The sequence below is a fragment of the Astatotilapia calliptera genome, chromosome 19, assembly GCF_900246225.1.
Source record: "Astatotilapia calliptera chromosome 19, fAstCal1.2, whole genome shotgun sequence".
Taxonomy (NCBI): Eukaryota; Metazoa; Chordata; class Actinopteri; order Cichliformes; family Cichlidae; genus Astatotilapia; species Astatotilapia calliptera.
This window is the reverse complement of record NC_039320.1, coordinates 9,426,359-9,444,701: the sequence shown is the minus strand read 5'-3', so window position 1 is coordinate 9,444,701 and position 18,343 is coordinate 9,426,359. Positions and strand designations below refer to the sequence as shown.

General features: G+C 39.3%; 1 protein-coding gene across 3 annotated transcripts in view; it reads right to left on the bottom strand.

Annotated features, from left to right (window-relative positions):
• The window catches only part of syt14a (synaptotagmin XIVa), a 59,206-nt gene extending 42,148 nt beyond the window's left edge, over positions 1-17,058 (bottom strand). For 2 of the 3 annotated variants that reach the window (XM_026151067.1, XM_026151068.1), the window contains exons 1-2: positions 17,029-17,057; positions 3,624-3,671 (exon numbers count right to left, since the gene is read on the bottom strand). In XM_026151067.1, the coding sequence (XP_026006852.1) occupies positions 3,624-3,671; positions 17,029-17,041 (61 nt within the window). In that variant the 5' untranslated portion in view covers positions 17,042-17,057. Of the gene's footprint in view, positions 1-3,623; positions 3,672-17,028 lie in introns of all 3 variants that reach the window. The other variant, XM_026151066.1, reaches the window with a different exon arrangement.
• Between the last annotated feature and the right edge of the window lie 1,285 nt (positions 17,059-18,343).

The window sequence follows — 18,343 nt, the reverse complement described above, 5'->3', positions numbered from 1 at the left end:
CTCCTCAAAAAACAGTTAAAAGATGACAACCACCTCCCTGGTTGGGGAGATCCAACAGTTTTCATGTTCGTCTAAAATAAAACTCCTGTAGCTGCCAACATTTCACACCAGTGGGAACCAAGAATTACAACCAGAAAAGCCTTTTAATAGTTTAACATTCAATGCAATGACAGCAAGAGCCAGAGGCGTCCTCGGCTTTCATTTTACAATGTCAGGTTTTCTAAAAGGACACAGTGGATGAACTACATCTCACGTGATGCTCCAGGAGGAGGAAGAGGACATTGCTGGATAAAGTCGGATCTGTCCACATGCCAACTGTCATCAAGAACCAAACCTCCTCAAATCCACATAGACACCCACACACTCCACAGGCAGCTCATAAGCACTCTCAGCGCTCCCATGCAAACTCCCACACATACTCTGAAGCACATTACCCACAGAGTAGCCACACACATGCAAACACACAACACATACACCTGTGGTAGTTTCAAACAAATGGATTAAACCCACATTAAACCCACGCACACACACACACACACACAGTTCTACAAGCAGACCACTCAGCTGCCCCCTCCATCATGATCAGGACCTTCTGCAATCACTTGTGCATATTTATTTTTTAGTTTGAAATACTTTCTTTATGAACATGAGTATGCTGTGGTAAAAGAGAAGTACTCGGTACTTTCACTGAACATGCCAAGTTACAGCTCTTCTAGTTAACTTGATTTATTAGTGTGTAAAAATGCAAAAAAATAAATAAATAAATAAAAAATCTGGCAAGTCAGGAACGTCAATATATGAGCTGCATCGAAAACAAACCATGTCTGCTCACCGAGAAATGACTAGGAGCAGGATTTGTTATTAATATATGACAGTGAAAAATAATTACTAAGGTTAACCACGCATTGGAGGGTATAAGCATCCTGGATTTCTTTTAGGTAACCCAAAAAAGACAAAAACAGCCTTCACACTTCTTGGCTCCAAGTAATCGATCTTTAGGAGCTTCCTCAGGCAACACTGTGCACACCTCTCTCTTTTTTTTCCTGCAACATCCTCTCACTTCCGATATTCTTCACCAAATCAATTGATGTCTTTGTTATATAAGGATAAAAAATGAGAGAAATATATCCAGTGAAAGCTCTTAGTAGATAGCATACGTATCACCCTGCTAAATCCTTAGCCTCTTCCAAGACACAAGTGTGAGGATTTCTATTACTATAAAGGTCATATCCAACCTTTAAATGTCACTTCCCTTTGTTGGCAAAAGCCATGATGTTCACAGAACCACCAAGAAGATGCAAATGGTATCAGGTGACATTTAAATGGGTGAAGTCTCATTTATCAGTTTGTTCAGAGTTTCATTTCAAACTCTGCTTTCATCATTTCTAATGTTTCCGGTTGCTTCCTTACTGATTGTGAAACCTTCTCCTGGACGTCAAGACTTGTGTGGAAAATGCGCTAAAAGACGCATGTAGAGGTTTCGCTCTAAAAGATGAATTCGTTAAACAACAAATTAAGTGCCTTAATTTATATTTTTGAAATATGATTTTCATTCAGTGATAATAACCTTTAATAAGAACAACAACAACCTTTCCAATGCAATTAAAGTGAAGCAGCACATTGAAGCATTATTAAAAAAGAAAAGAAGCTCTTCATATGCAAATAAGATATTAATGCAGAAGTAGTAATTTGTTGTTTTGATAACTACAGCACAATACTGGTTCAAGAACTTTGATTACAGAATACAAACTACAGTGTTTTTATTTTCTAATAATGAAAATTATAGAAAAATATGAGTAAAACTGGGCAGCTACAAACTCATCTTATTCCTTATCCGTTATTATTTGTTTCTAAAAAATACAGGGGAACCCTGACGTTCTCCTCCTAAATCTCTGAAAGCCTGAACCATCCAACACTAAATCTAAACTAATGTTCAAGAAGCTGTTTTTATGTCCCATCATATTCTGTCATAAACAAATACACACATACTTTCACTCAAACCTTCATGGCCTGCCTCCCATTTTTTATGTACGCATGATGTAGTCAGTGTAACGACATATATGTACTTTTATATTATCGTCTGACACTGCTCTGACGTTTCGTAGCTCCCTTTGGTGAGTTACATTTAAAGAAACCACTGACTGCAGATAAACAAAGAAAAGCTTGTGGTTACACCCACCAGATGCTGAACAATAAATCCCTGCGCTTGAATACCGTAGAGTTTTACAAGGACTTTTTGCCACTTCTTTACCAACATGGTAAATAAAATATTTCAGATTATTAAAATTGCTCGCCACATGAAGACTTCCCTGATTACATTAATAATCGCCCAATTTCATTACTGAAATTCTTTAGACAAACAGAACAGAGAACAGAAAACCAATTTGTAATAACTTTATAATAACATTAACTTTGGTGTTTCCTTACATGCAATTATGTAATTACAGTAACTTGTTATCTGGTATCATTGAAATCCCATCTAATAGTTGTTGCTTAACAAAACATTATTTTTTGGATTCTAATTAAGCATTATTTGCATTTATTCTAAACATTTCATTCCCCATACAATAAAATGCTTTAGTGCACTGAGACAGCAATAAAATGGAAATAAGATGGAGCCAGTCTGCTATCAATTTGGAATTGAATATTGTCAAGTTTGCAATTACATACAATCTGTTTGTGATATTACGGTGAATAACTGTGTTAGATCAATGAAAACAAAGTGTTAACTAGAGGTAAAGCTGAACTTCTGAGTGACCAGCTGACTGCTTAATATGAAATAGAAGTAAACCTATCGTGGCATCTTGGAGTACTGGAAGGGCGAATTGTTTTTTTCAATGCTTTAATTATTTAATTAAAAAAATCTGTCATGCATATTTAAAAAAAAATTAATTCGTTAAATAAAAATGGAATTTAAATGCTTCTGTTATCAGAGCAACAAGCGGATGTTATAATTTATAGGTAATTATTCCATAATTGGGTATCTCATTTTAGCTTTTAGCTTTAACCTTTGCAAACACATCAAATGTTTAAAATGCTACAGCTCTGCAAGCATTATTTTTGTTCACTGCAATTGAAATAAAGCTGGCTGCAAATTGCTACCATCACAAATGAAAGTACGCAGCAAAAGTGACATAATGACTGCTGTGTGGCTGCCATGACAACAGTTTATCTAGATCAGTGTCAAAACGATGCTAGCATACTGTAACTCTTCTGTTCAGAAAAATGTATAAAAACCATAAATCATGACATTGGAGCATCTTAGAAACTTGGGCATACATAAAGGAAACGCTAACTATGACAAACACAAACATACCTGTTAAAAAAAAGAATTCTTTTATAGAAATAAAAAGGCGACTTCTTGTGTCACAAGCGTTTATACATCACAGATGCAACATCAGATAATTCTAACTGATCACCTTTTACAAGCTTTACAAACACCATGAACAAGCAGTGAGCACACAGAACGAAAGAGTACAGCAGACCAACAATAAACGCGACTTGAAACAGCCAGAAACAAACACACAGATGTTTTTCAGTGGTGATAAATGATCAGACAGGTGGAGGGGGAGGTGCAGTGCATGGGTCAAAGGTCAACCTCCCAGAGCTCTGATCTGCCCTACCTTTTCTGACGCAGATCAGCTCATGTACTCCACAGTTACGCTCGCCACCTGGAAAGACAATGCAGTTTCAATGAGCCACGCCGCGATGGAGGGAACACAAGACAAAAACATCACAGCCGCACATTTAAATATGTTGAGACGCATTCGGACACACTTCCACAGAAGGACAGGAATAACACGGATAGAAGACACAGACAGTGACTGGATGGTGACAGCTGGATGTGGACGATTAACACAGAAACATCCTTCTTGCATTTATTAAAGTTTTATTGCACAATTATGCACAATAGCTGGTTATGTGAGCTTCAGCTTAACTTCACTACCTTTTAAATTAAGCTACATTCAGTCAGACTGTCATTGAAAAGTACATTACTAAAAACAATGAAAGTTTGCCATCTAATCCAAAGTCCAAACAGTATGCGTATGTATATACAAAATATACACACAACATATATATACACATACACTTGTAGCAGGGTCATTTACACTGATACAAGAGCAGCCTTTAGAGTAATTACAACATGTACATGGATTCGCAGTATTTACATTATTATTATTTTTGTACGCAATGTGCATGGTTTGTGTTTCTTATGTGCATACCACAAGTGTGTGGTGTGCATACATGTGTGGAGCTTACAGCACATTGCCCAGAGTTGAATCATCTACTTTACCTGCACAGTCTCACTCTGAACAGGCAAAGCACAGGAAATAACACAAGAACTGAAAAGAAATGAGTAAATATGTAACAACTGTTCAAAACTAGGAGAAGGGTTAGCACGAATCCTTAAAGTGGACAAACTATTCCAGCCCAGCTCTATCTTTAATTAACACAATATTTATCGTTCATTTAATTTATATGGGTAGAAATTGTTTTTTTGCTTCCAGACTTTATGCTAAGCTAAGTGTGCTGCAGAGTACTTTTCACTGGTTCCCTGGTTCATCATTATAACCTACCAGCTTTCAGTGTCTAAACACATATGTCATCCTTTCATTGTTTACCATCCTTCATGATAAACATTCACTGTGTATCATCATTCAATAAAAAAATCTTCTGAAATGAAATGTGAATAATGAATTATAATAATTATCAAGCTTTTACTTGTGTACATTTTCAGCCTCTAACAATCAGTTATTTCCAACACGAGTTTTCCGAGATGTAACATGATTTTTTATTTTTTATTTTTGGGTACGATTGCACCTTTAGTGAAGAGTTTAAGAGAAAAAAATACCAGTTTAAATACCTGTGCTGAGGGGTCACAGTGGAAGGGACAGTGCTTAACATTTTGAAAACACCAATTGGAGAATAAACTTGGTTTGATTTCATGACTGCATTAGCATTTTTCTTACATTTCAGCCATAATATAAATTATTTATTCCTTTATTTATTTCAGTCGCTAAAAAAATCAATCATCATTACGTCCTTACTTATACAAACTTTAACATACTAACTGAATATTAAAACAACATTAGAAATGTGCAGTGGTTTAAGATGTTCGCTTACAACAAAACTCTAAAGACTTTTCTTTTAGGGAGCATTAAACCTGTAAGGAATCACCTTCAAAGCCAAACCTGAGTATACATGCAGTCAGTCTGCAGCCCCTCTGACATTTAAAAAGCCCACAACATAAGATTGTAAGATATTTAACTGTGTATCTTTGTGCAAAACAAAGGCTCAACATTTTAAAACATCCTTAAATCCATCTGACTGCAGCTCGCTGGCTCACTAAACATGGATTGAAAATGGATCTGACTGCACAAAGCACCACTGATCCTTATCCATGAGAAAAAAAACTGGAAGCACAGGGTGTCTTTTAATCCCTCTGCATATCCTGGAATAAACCACACACTCGTGTATCACAGTTTGATTGTTGCATAAACAATACAGTATCTCATGCTGTTATTCAATCATAATAAAAATGGGAACAACCAAACAAATAGTTAAGGGAGTTTGATCTGAAAGTCTGGCATCAGACAACAGTTCAGCCGCTGACGTTCTCTGTGGGTCTGACTCGATGGATGGCAGCTCCACGTTGAGCTCAGCAGTGGGCACCCACCTAAGCTTCAGTATATCATGAGGTAGACACCCAGTCACTGTTTTTCAAACTCTTTACAGAGAGTTCACAGCAGCTTTCTGCCGCAGACGGCCTTTCAGACGGTGACTGTAATTCAGAACTATTACTCACACTTGTGAGGGCCTCCCGGTCTCTGAGCTCAACGGCTGCCTCTGGGATCTGCCTACAGGTTGAGCAGCTCTGGCTGAATTCAGACAGTGTAGTGGTTTGTACAGGGCTGAACAAAGGCAACAAAAGGCTGAAAGCACTGAAACAAAAGGCATCACAGCAGCGTAAAGCCAAAGAATCTAGACCTTTACTTCAGAGCATTACTTGTACCAAGCTAACAATGAAACGGTGGAAGGTCCAGGTCGGTTTGTCAGTGAAAAAAAAGAAAAAGATGTGAAACTATCAAAGCGTATCAAATTAAATCCAACAAATGAGAAAAAAGGCTACTTTAAAATGGGATGCCAAAATTATAAAATATAAAAGTGTACAAAAGTAAAAGTTCTTTGTTTTTTTAATGTTTTTTGTTTCTGAGAAAAATGAGATCCAAATAAGACGCCATTCGTTGTAAATCTCGATAGAACAGTGGCAGTATAATGTCCTCCTAAGTGGATATCAGGCCCTTGTAGAGCAAAATTTAGTATTTTGGTCTAGACAACCCAAAATGTGATGTCCACATATGTGGACGCCAGGTCCTCTCTAAACAGAGAGGTCAAGAGAGAGGCCAACATTGAATTACCTTAAACCTGCCTTCCCTTTGATGGCCAGCAGAGGGTCAGAGTCAAAGCTCGCCAGGTCAAAAACAAGTGTATTTATATATTACTACCATAGCTGGACTGGCCGGTGGGCCGATGGTGATTTTTCGTTTTTATGCGCCAATGATTTGTTTCATTTTTTATTTTTTTTATAACAGTATAAACAATGAGAGGTGGTGGATTGGTTGTTTGGTGGTGGCTATGGCGGAGCTGCCACAAGAGGCCAGGTGGATGAGGGAGAGGGGAGGCAGGAGGAGGAGAGACCCAAGGCAGCCGCCGGTCCGAATGTCAGGTGAACTGAACTTCATGTAAGAAGTTCTGACCTGCAGTCTATCTGGGTCAGATATAAACCAAGTTTAGGTGGAGTTTATTTTCGTTTTGCTGACTTTTTACCGTCAGTTACAATAACTCGTACTGTGTACTGGCTAGCATGACGGAGTTTCTATACAGCTTGGTGGGTGCTATGATTTTACTGATAGTGAACTTTATTTTATTCATAAGGTTAGTTAGTAGAGTTGCCAACCGTGACCCGTCCCCTAAAAAACGGAATCGTCTCGTATTCAGAGAAAATATTACACGTTTCGTATCGAGGTGAAAAGGAACACAGTTTGTCCCGGACTTCAGCTACAATGAAAAAAGACACAAAGCTGGATTTATTCTGCGTCTTTATGAGCACAGCTGCCTCTTCTTCTCTCATTCAATCATGAAAGTGATCAGTGATCAGCTGATCGGCTTTTCTCTCTTGTTTGTTTATCGCCCACTTTGCGCCAGAAAGAGGAAACCAGCGGATGTCGCGGTAAACAGCAGCAGCACGTTTAAGCTTGATCAGCTGTTGTTAGAATTTATTTAATATTAATTTCTAGTATCAGCTGATGTTTGCTGGAGCCACAGCTGTAAAAGCTGCTGATCATTATGTCGGTTTGGATATGTGGTGAGAGGGAAACATGAAGATGAAACCAGGAGATGTCCTTACTGAATCATCAGAGCTGAACAGGTGATGGAGAAACAGGTTTACCTTTTAGGTGACATGAATGAGTTGAAGGGAAGTTATGAACTGTGTCACCGCTTATTTTGATTGCCATTGTTTTGCACATAAATCTATTTTCAAATTCAATTTTTTTGGTCTCCATTTATTTATCCATGCTATTTGTATTTTATCTATTTGTTCATTGTACAGAGAAATGCTTTTTCTGTGCACACATGACAATAAACGCTTTGACTATTGAATGGTAAGTAAATTCAGATAGCATCGAGATAACCTGGCTATGTTGAAATCGATTCACAGTAAAGACCTCAGGCTTCCTAACATGGCCACATCCAGCTCTCACACTGTTACAGCTAACACGCAGCATCATTAGCACCACCATCAGTTTTCCGTGAACATGAAAGCAACTCATCGCTGCTCAAACAGCCTCAGGAAGTGCTATCAATCCATTAACCCAATGCCACAGAAAACCTGATAAAACCTGAAGACCTGAGCCGGTGTGTGACAGATAGTTACTGCATGTAAACACAGCTTCTTAAGAAAGTTAAGAAAGCGCCTGAAATCTTTCTTGCCAAACAAGCAGCCGAGGACGGATCTGCTGTTCGATTTGGCAGCTGTGTGTGGGAGGATGCTCCTTTTTCATTCCTCCTTCACTCATCTCACACACAAACACACAAACACAATAAACACACACAGACTTCATGTTTGTCAAAAATAACATTTTCCCCGTTGCCAGTCCGCAGTGCTGGTTGCTCGTATCGCGCTACCAGCCAAATATTTAGCTGATAAAAACTTGAAACAGCCATTTCAGTTGGCATTGTTGCATTCCAATGCTCATGTCACAAAACTGACTAGTCTCTCCATGACAAAGCAAAACCTTTACCAACCAACTACAAAGCAGATTACAGGAATCCACTGGTGTTTCAGTGTTTCTGTGATACATTAAAAGTGACTTTAAAACTTCGATAAAGCTCCGCATCAATGTGTGTGAATTTGGGTTGTAGTCCAACAGCACTTATTCAGTACAAGCAAAAAAACCAGAGCAGCATATTAACAGGCTACCAGTCCGTTTATTATCTCCCTTTTCCTGTCGCAACTCATGACAAGCACAGTCGACAATATAAACGATGGATGATGTAGCTACAGAGTTTTTGAAGAAAATTCCTCCCCAGTTCTTCACATACAATCAGACGTATGTGAAGATAAGAGACTCCAGATAAGCTTCAGTGTGTAAACTTCACTTTTAATATTACAATTCAGAAATGAGAAGAAAAAATCAGATTTATGCAGTAACTTTACAGGTGTGCTGATGATGTAAAAGGACAGACAGGCTTTTGTCATTACATAGAAGCTCGCATGATCACATGATTTCCAAACAAGTTGCCCGCTGTCATTAAAACACGGCATGAAGATTGAGGTTCTTGTTTATCCCCCTTCTTTCACCAGGGAGCATGTCTTGCTACTGCAAACTAAATCAAGGTGAAGTCTGTGGCTTCCCAGTCTTTCCTCATTCAGACGTCTGGGGCCAGACTGGGAGCATTTATAGAGTTTGTCCCAGATTTTTTAAGGAATCTCCTCGACCTGCCTCCTGTAATCAGGCTGCCGAGGCGTACGTGTCTGGCCAGGAGAGATGGATGAACTCAGGCTGCAGCACAGAAAGTTCAGCTAAAACAAAAACGGACAGATAATTTTTCTTGTTTGAGGTCGGTGCAGAAAAGGAAGTGTTATGAAAAGAAAACTCAGGGAGACAAACTTGTTGTGTTTCTCTTGTTAACAATCAAAGTTATATTTGGTATGCCTGATACAAAAATGTTTGAATTAAACAAGTAGCAAGAAGGTTATTTTCTTTTTATTCACCAGAAATCCCCTGACTTTTTAATGTGTATGTGAAAAAATGCTGAATGACTCTTTCGGTTCGTTTATTAATAAATTATATTAAACAAATAGCCAAAAATAGGCGAGTACAACTGAGTGTACATAGGGAACTGAGCCACGTGCAGGAAAATCACTAAATGTCTTTCTTGAAGCTCCAGGAGGGAAAGTCGTACCACATCAGGCTGTTCATGAAACATGTGCTGCGATGAGTTCAGGTTGATACAGTATAATAAAGATTAGCCTACTTTACCAACAGCTCAGCTCTAAGATGGCAAAGCAGCACCAGTTTCCTTCATACCTACATCTCCACAGCATGGTCTGCTGAACTGGATTTCCTTCCCGGTGTGAAATCACAGCTTTTTAATACAGTAGCATCCCAGCGGATGGAAACATTTCTTTAAACATACTAAAGTTGATTCTTTATTTTTAGACCTGATTTGCCTAATTTAGCGTCACTCATAAGATGTTAATAGCTTGAACATGAAATTAAGATGACAGACAATTATCTCCAAATCAGCCCACAGCTGTTATATTTAAACCTCAATCTGTCTCTGGATGTTGCTGCTGGAACAAAGTCTGTCGATGTCACAATGAGCTATGAATTAACATTTGCTCTACTTGCTTATAATCGGTTTTATTTTTTTGCCAGCCTCCCTCGTTGGTCCTATGCCAAGTGGACAGCCAATCAGTCGCTAAACTGCACAAAATCCTCCCAGTAACAAATCCCTCAGTCTGCCTCAAATGGATAACAAGCGCTGAAATGACAGGAAAATCAAATATACAGCAAAAGCATTGTTGATTCATCTTTGTATCTTTGTTGTGCCAGCGGGTAAAACACATGGACCACATGAGCGCGTCCAAGGGAAACATACACTCTGGAAAAAACCTGCTTGCTCATTAAAAGCTTCCCATCCTGCGAGAGATAAACAGTTAAAGACAAGAGTCTGAAACCACGCAGAAGAGTGAGGTCTGTGTCCACATTTCATCTTCATCTTACAATATAAACAAGTCAAAGTTTTTCTGTGGAAGCCTTCAGTGTCTTTCCTTTTAGTCCAGGATTAATCAAGTCTTGGAAGCTGATAATGACACCTGACAGTGTTCTTAATCAAACCAGTGAGTTTAATTTAGTTAATCTGTTAAACAGATTTAACAGAAAGTCCTTTCAGGTTCCTGTCAGCCTGTCTCAGTCCAGATAGACTATTTCTGTTAGCTCATTAACAATTTTAACTTTTGTTTACGTACCATAAATGACAAAATCAGTCACCATCAAAGTTCAAATATATAATGCTGAATACTCCAACAGTGAAGATGACAATTTAACATTAATACAACGTCTTTGCTCGGTCAATTGAGCTGGCAGTTTAGGTGATGTTTTCTTTTTCCCACCTCTGAAAATAGGTAGATAAACATATTCTCTGGCCACTTCAGTCAGTACACCATTCAACTGCTTCAACGCAAATATCCGATCAGCCAATCACATGGCAGCTGATCAGATAATTTAGGCATGTAGATTTGGTCAACATGATCTGCTGAAGTTCAAAGCAGGTCCCTCTCCTCCTTCTTTTCAGGAGGAAAAAAAAAGTACTTTAGTCAGCAGTCCCCAAACTTTTTTGCACCACGGACCGGTTTTTGTCCAACAATATTTTCACGGACCGGCCTTTAAAGTGTTGCAGATAAATACAACAAAATAAAACCAGTGCTGATACCCAAAAAAAAAAACAAACAAAAACGAACATTTATTCATGATGCACAGGAAAAGACCCAGGGAACCTGAGTTAATGATAAAAACGATTTAAAAAACAAACAAACAATAAAAACCCTGAAAACCATAAATGTCAACCCGAGCCTCAACTCTCGCAACGACTCACAGACCGGGACCAGTCCATGGCCCGAGGGTTGGGGACTGCTCCTTTAAGTAACTTTGAATGTGGTGCCAGATGGACTGGTCTGAGTGTTTTTCATTATGGATGAGCACCTGACAAATGTGCAGTATCTGTGTGATGCTATTATGTTAATATGGACCAAAAAACTTCATTTTGGACTCTACCAGCTGTTGGGGGAGATATTTTTAGCAGGTAATGCTGAGTTGTGTTAACCAGAGATTTGTTCAAATGTTTCGTGGAGACAACAGAAATCCTCGTGCCGTTAGATTTAAACACTGCATCTTAAAGTTGACCTGAAAACAAACCAATTAGCAAAAACAGCTAAAGCAAATCAACAGGTGAAAATTGTCCACAGGTTTCTCACTGCATGCAACACCTCACGTGGTCAGTTCATCCAGTTTTTTCTAAAAATATGGGATGAACTTTAATTGGAGCATCATATAATGAATTAACAATAATAACTGCTTTCCAAGGAGCATGTGCTCTTTTCCAGCTACACTGTCTCACAGCTTGTTTCATCTCAAATGGTCGGCAGATACTGGCAATCATCGCCTCACATCCTGTTTCTCGCTCTGCAATAACAAACAGTGGCATGTCATGAAGATGGAGAGGAAAATGGAGATGGAGTCTCCAGTCCAGAGGAAGCACGGGCCTAATGTTTTCAGATGTTTTGTCTATCAGATCTAAAATGACATATGGAACAGTCGTATATTTCAAACTGGCAAAACCGGTGGAAAAAAGGTGCCAGAAGCAAAGTGACCTGGCAGGGATTTCACTTCGATTTGGAAGTCTAAATGTCAGCACGTAGAGCTCCACTTAACACATAATATTTCCACAGCTCAACACACCCTGGCCTGCCTACTCTGCACTTGGCTCTAGCTCAGGATTCGACAAGTCTTCATGCACGCCGCGCAGACAGAACAGCACGCACGCGAGCTGCCCGCTTTCGATCTGCCAGCCAGAGAGCCGGACTTAACCAGGATATGTGAAATCCATTTTCCAGTCGATCTGAGTACAGCTTGTTGCAGGAGCTGATGCATGCAGTGGAGCCCGTCGACATAACATTTGGTTTCTGCAAAATTGGTCCCTTTTAAGCAAATTAAAGACTACTTTCAGAGATTTTTAAAATTTCACAAGCTCCTTTAAACTGCTCAGTGATCTTTTCACAAACAGCGTGCCGGGCATGTCCAAAAGTGATGCTTTAGGAGCTCTAACATTTGGGAAGCAGCAGGCTTTGATAATGGTGATTTAAGGCGATTCAGCGGCGCATTAGTAAAATAAACAGAGCTGATGACAAAGCTGAATGTCACTGAATACATTATTAAAGTCTCCCAGTACTCTCTAAAGTAGCCTTTAGGCATCAAGGTAGGTGAAATTGGAGAGCCGCACTTCACTCAAGCCTTCGGGCTAAAAATGAAAAAATTAACAATGCTTATAATGTTCCTGCCAGTTTCCTCTTTAAATTCATCTCCCATTCAAGTGCGCAAAAGCTTCTGCAAACTGATTCCCTCCGGCTTCTTAAATGTGAGAATTTGCTGCTTTTCCCACAGATTCCTATTGTGTTTATAGATGAAGAGATGGGTGTATGAGAAGCTGAATACATACAGGCTTTCTAAAATGAAAGATTTAAAAATAACTGATTCTTGTCTGCAACGTGCAACATGTGCATCTTTGCTTTGCTCTGGTAAAACTGATGGAGCAGCATAAGAACCAGTTCTCAACCTGCAGCAGGTCGTGGTTAGACTGACCCTCCTTCTTAATGCAGATCACGAGAGGAGAAACAGTAAGGCCAGTCAGCTGCAGGCCAAGAAAGAGAATTACCCAGTGATTAATCATTAAAATAAAACGCTAACGTGAGCTGCAAAATATACCTGGATAGGTGTTAATACACACAGACAGACTGCCCAAGTAAAGTTGCTGATATCCCTTTGTTTCTTTTCTTTTTAGACATTTAACTGAAAATAAATTTAAATTTGTTTTGTTTTTTTCACCACTTTTTCTAATATTTAATTCAAGAATAAATCCTTTGCATGTCTTTGCGGTTTAAAGTGATTTATACACTACATTATTAAAAGTGTTGACAGCACAGAAGGAGTTTCACTGGCCAGTGATCTTGATATTAAGAGTTGTGCGTCATTCCTCGACCAGCAGTTTAAACACTGCTCTACTATCTTGCACCAGAAATGACAGTTGGTTGAAGAAATCTTTCCTATATTATTGAAGCACAGCAGCCTTGCTTGCCTTTTAGTTCTAAGATGTTACACCATCTCCTGCCATTAGCTGGAGCTGCTGTCCCAACAGGCGGCTGACACGTCCTCTCCGAGGAGGGTTGAAAAGTAGATGACAGCTGTGCAAACTGGTACACTTTGATGCAGAAAATGAGCGACTGTTTGTTGGTGATATAAAGTAAAACTTGCATAATGCGAGCGGAGAGACAAGTAACAACAGTCTGCGCGGGTGTCTGAACACCAGTCTGCAAACGTAGCTGACATTGTGCACGTGTAACTTGATAAACAGCACGAATGCCGCAAGTTTCAGAGATTACTGAAAACGTTCATCTAAAAGACACATGCAATATTAGCATGGCCGGTGTTTAATCTGGTCCATTAGTTGGGGCTCAGTTTTAAGTGGTTTCTCACAGAGAGACTAATTCTCCTTTTAAAAGCTCGTAAATTATTCATCAGAAATATCCCTTTAAATTAGATGATGTGCTGTGATCTAAACAATGCCTTCCCCACAGCTCAATTCGTTGCCTTGAAATTAATCGACTTGTGTTTTCCAACACCTCGTGACGTTCACCCAACCTAACATCACAAGTACAGACAGAAACACAGCCTCCCACTGGTGCCGAGAGACCGATCCCTGGATGCTGCAGGTGTCAGTCAGCCCCACAGCTGCTCCATAAATCTCGGCGGGGCCGACTAGCTCCAGCAAACCACTACTCTTCAGGAAACGGCACTTTGCTTACTAATGCTAGTGAGGAAGTTGAGGTTACGGGTGTGGTTGAATAAAGCTCTATGTCAGATGGCATGAAGGAGGAGGCATGATGGTGGCAGAACAGAGCCGGTGACCTACGCCTTTCTAATATATTTAGTGACCACTAATTGTTTTCTGACATGTTTCATCCACGTGACTGTTTTGTTTAAAGTCTGAACCTGTTGTTAAAATTTTAGACAAAAAAAAGCAAACTGATAGACAAAGCTGCAGCAGCAAATTTAGCTCTTCCATCACACATGAATGACTCACACGCTTAAAGTGTTTCTTTACTTTATGTGCTGATCAGAGCCCGAAGGCCCAAAGAGAATGGATGGTCTATTTGCCTAGATTACAGCTGGAGTTCACGTCACTGTGCTGTTTTCTAGAGGTGATCTCTGCTGTCCTGTATTCCTCACGACCTATTATTTTATCACCTCCCTCCAAAGACTAGCGAGAACTTTATAACTTTACAGTTTCAGATGCTAAGATAATAAGATTTAGATGACACCAGTGCCATTATCAGTGATGTTTTTATGTTGCCTCAGTTTTCTGTGTTGAAAAACGTAGGTCCACATATGTTTATTTTTACAGGTTTAATAGTAGAAAGATAAAAAGCATCTGGCTTCTTATCTTCTGTGTACTGTGCAAAGAATCAAGAATCGATAAGCTTGGATACTGCCCGGGTAGGTGGGCAACATTTCTGAATTTCCATCCCCAACTCTGATATTCTACATATTAAACAAAAGGGAAACACAGCAGGAGAGGATACTGTATCAAACATATTAAATTAACTAAACTGAAATCAATCCTCCAGCATATATTCACACAGTCACACAATGAAATGCTGAACACATCAATTTAAAAGGACTAACACTGACTTATTTGTCTCTGCATTTCATAGACTGTGTGGGTTTTTCAGCACCGCTGCACCTGGGAACATGCCTGTGAAAAGTTGGTTCCAAAATGTTGTGATGCTGTGTAAAATATCAATAAAAACCAAATGCAATGATTTGACAATCTCATGAACCCAGATTTTATTCACAGCAGAACTTAAAAGTCATTTCAAATGATTAGACTGGAAAAAAAGATCATTTTTGAATTTGATGGCAGCAACATGTCTCAATAAAGTTGGGGCCCGGCCATGTTTACCATTCAAGACAGTCTGGGAACTGAGGAGACCTCCTGCTGGACTTTTGGGAGAAGAAAGGTGTCCCATTCTTGCCTGATACAAAATTCAAATTCAAATTTTCTTACAATGATAGATTTTCACAGTCGTTTGATTTGATTTCTATGTTTTACTTTGGATAAAATCTGGGTTTGTCAGATTTACAAATGACTGCATTTTTAGTGTTGTATAAATCTGACACAAAAACTTTGCCGCAGGCTGAGAGCAGTTGCCCACCTCTCTTTTTAGCAGCGATGCCTGCAGGGACAAGTCTAAAACTGGAATAGGAATTTAATTTAATGAATTTTCACCACTGAAATATTTGTGCTGATTAAACCAGCAGTGTGTAAAGCAATTAAATGAGCTTATTTGTACTTACTAGAGGCTAGTAAAACTCTGATCTACTGGCCTGGGAGTCAGTGCGGAAAAATGTTGTTATGTTTGAGGCTGAAAAAATTATAAAGAATTGTTTCAAATAATGCAATTAAAAAATGTCAGCAACTTCCTGTAAAGACTCCACAATGGAGAACACTGGCTTGTATGCTCATCCGCACACACTCATACAATATTTCATCCTATGCATTCAGCACCTTCACAAAACAGGAAGAAACCAGATTATTTGGGATTAAATGCCATGCTCGCAGGCATGTCAGCATGCAGACTGAAAGACTGGGGCAGGACCAACAACTTTACAATCACTGGATACCTGGCCCTTCCTCCTTACCAGCAACAGTATAATGTCCACTTACGGGGACATTATACTGCTACTGTTCTATCAAAATTTTAAACAAATATCCTCATATGTGGCTCTCATTTTTCTTAAAAACAAAAATAAGGTAAAAGAAATAATCTGGTAATTCTTTGTTTTTACATTCATCGGGCCCCAATATGCCCAAATATCAAAGAGAAATTAAAAATGCATGCCGTGGAAGAGTTCGGGTCTTAGTAGGATTGCACCTTTAGTGCAGACTCTAGCTTTTCACTGTACTGGTCCATAACTTGATAGGATAAAGAAAAGGTTCTGTCTTATCAACACAAAAAAGGGAACTCTATATTAATAAAAAATAATAAAAATCTATCATTAAGCTATGGTATGTCTGCCTTCCTGTGACATTTAATGTATCGCAGCAATGTGAGCATGGGATCCAAAGTGATAAAACAAACTAAGCACCAAAGCTGCTTACAACCTGCAAAGTTACATAATCGGAGTAAGGTGAGCAGTAAAAGCACACGGTGGACACTGGAATAGAAATCACGCATTCATTATCCGCATTAACAGTGCGTTAATGTGGTTTGTGTGAGCTCTGCTCCGAGTTGTAAAGCACAGGCGTGCAGCAGCGAGACTGCAAACCAAATGACAGCTCGAGTTCCGTGAAATTAACACACACACGCGCACACACACACACGCTCGGTCTGAATGAATGTCATGCAGTTTAAAGAGCGGAGTGGAGCTTTCCTTTCAGCACCACCTTTACAAACAGAGCAAGCGCCGCTTCCAGCTTCCTCCTGCCTCTCTTCTATCACACTGCAAAGGAAAATTACCACCTTAAAGAAAATTAGAAAAACAACTTTCACTGCTTCCAGCCGAACCAAGCACTCATCTCCTGAGCTCACGAACACTTTTAAGCAGAGGCAAATCACCGCTGACACGTATCATTTCCAGCTGAAGTTAATTAAAAGGAGAGGTGAGCCGTTATTGGCCTACTTACCATCAATCGCCATGATGTTCTGTTTTGGCTTCAACCAAAGTGGGCGGTAAAGAAGGGGGAGCGGCCCACTGCAAGGGTGAGGGAAGGGGGGAACTCACGGTGTGGTACAGTCCGTGAGATGCTCGGGGAGGAAGTTGAATGTCTGCTGCACAAATACCACACACAGCTGAGAGGATACAGGCTGAATCATATGATCAGGAATTCTATTACTTATCAGAGTTTTGCTAGTCCGCTTAACATGACTAATTAGATTATATATATTAATATTATTCAGATCCTGACACATCTGAATCTAAAATCTGTTGTGTTAATATAAATTATTCTGGTTCACAAGACATTATAGGGGCTAAAATGGTAGAATGGGATCATTTAATTGCTCTGCTTGTTTATCATACCCATATTAATTCATTTGCTTCTATGCAGATATACTAAAATGTTCATCATCAGTCATTTTTATGTGAAAGCAGCTAATTCCTTTCATATAAAAATGACTGACTGCCTTTATTGTCACTTTGGGCATCAAGTATCTGCCTCAAGGTTTCTGCAGGAAGAAATCTCGCTCGTCTGCGTCTGTTAGCCGCAGTTCACTGCGCAGCTATTACAATAAAATCACAGACTGACAAATATATGGTAGAAAACATATTTGCGATTGAAAATATCAAAGCAGCACACAGGTCGCACAAGAGTGCCAACAGGGACTTTGGCTCAGGCGCAGTTCAATTCAGTTTATTTATACGGCACAAAATCACAATAACAGTCATCTCAAGGTATTTTATTTTGTAAGGTAAAGACACTAAATAGTACAGAGAAAACCCACTATGACCACCTATGAACAAGCACTTGGCGAGAGTGGGCAGAAAAAACTCCCTTTTAACAGGAAGAGACCTCCAGCAGAACCAGGCTCAGCGAGGGTAAGTTTGCCGCGACTGGATGGGGGAGAGGGGAGGAAGACAGGACTGCAGAAACACTGTGGAAAAGAACCAGAGATTAATAATAACTGATGATGAAATGCAAAGTTGTGTATAAAACAAAAATGGCCCCAAGTTAAATCCAGAATATAATGTAATCTCCTTCTTCCTGAAGAATTTCAGACTTTCTTCTTTCATGTTTTATGTTCTGTTGTCCTTCTCTCTCTATGCTTCTCTTTTGTCTTTTTATCCCCTCAACTGATGCCAATCTGAGTGTGGTTCTGTTAAAATGGAGTTCTGTCTTCCCACTGTTGCCATAGTGCTGTTGACATGGGATCATTTGATCACTGAGGCTTTCTCACTTTGATTTGAAGGGTCTATTTTAAAGATAAAGTAGATATAAAAAC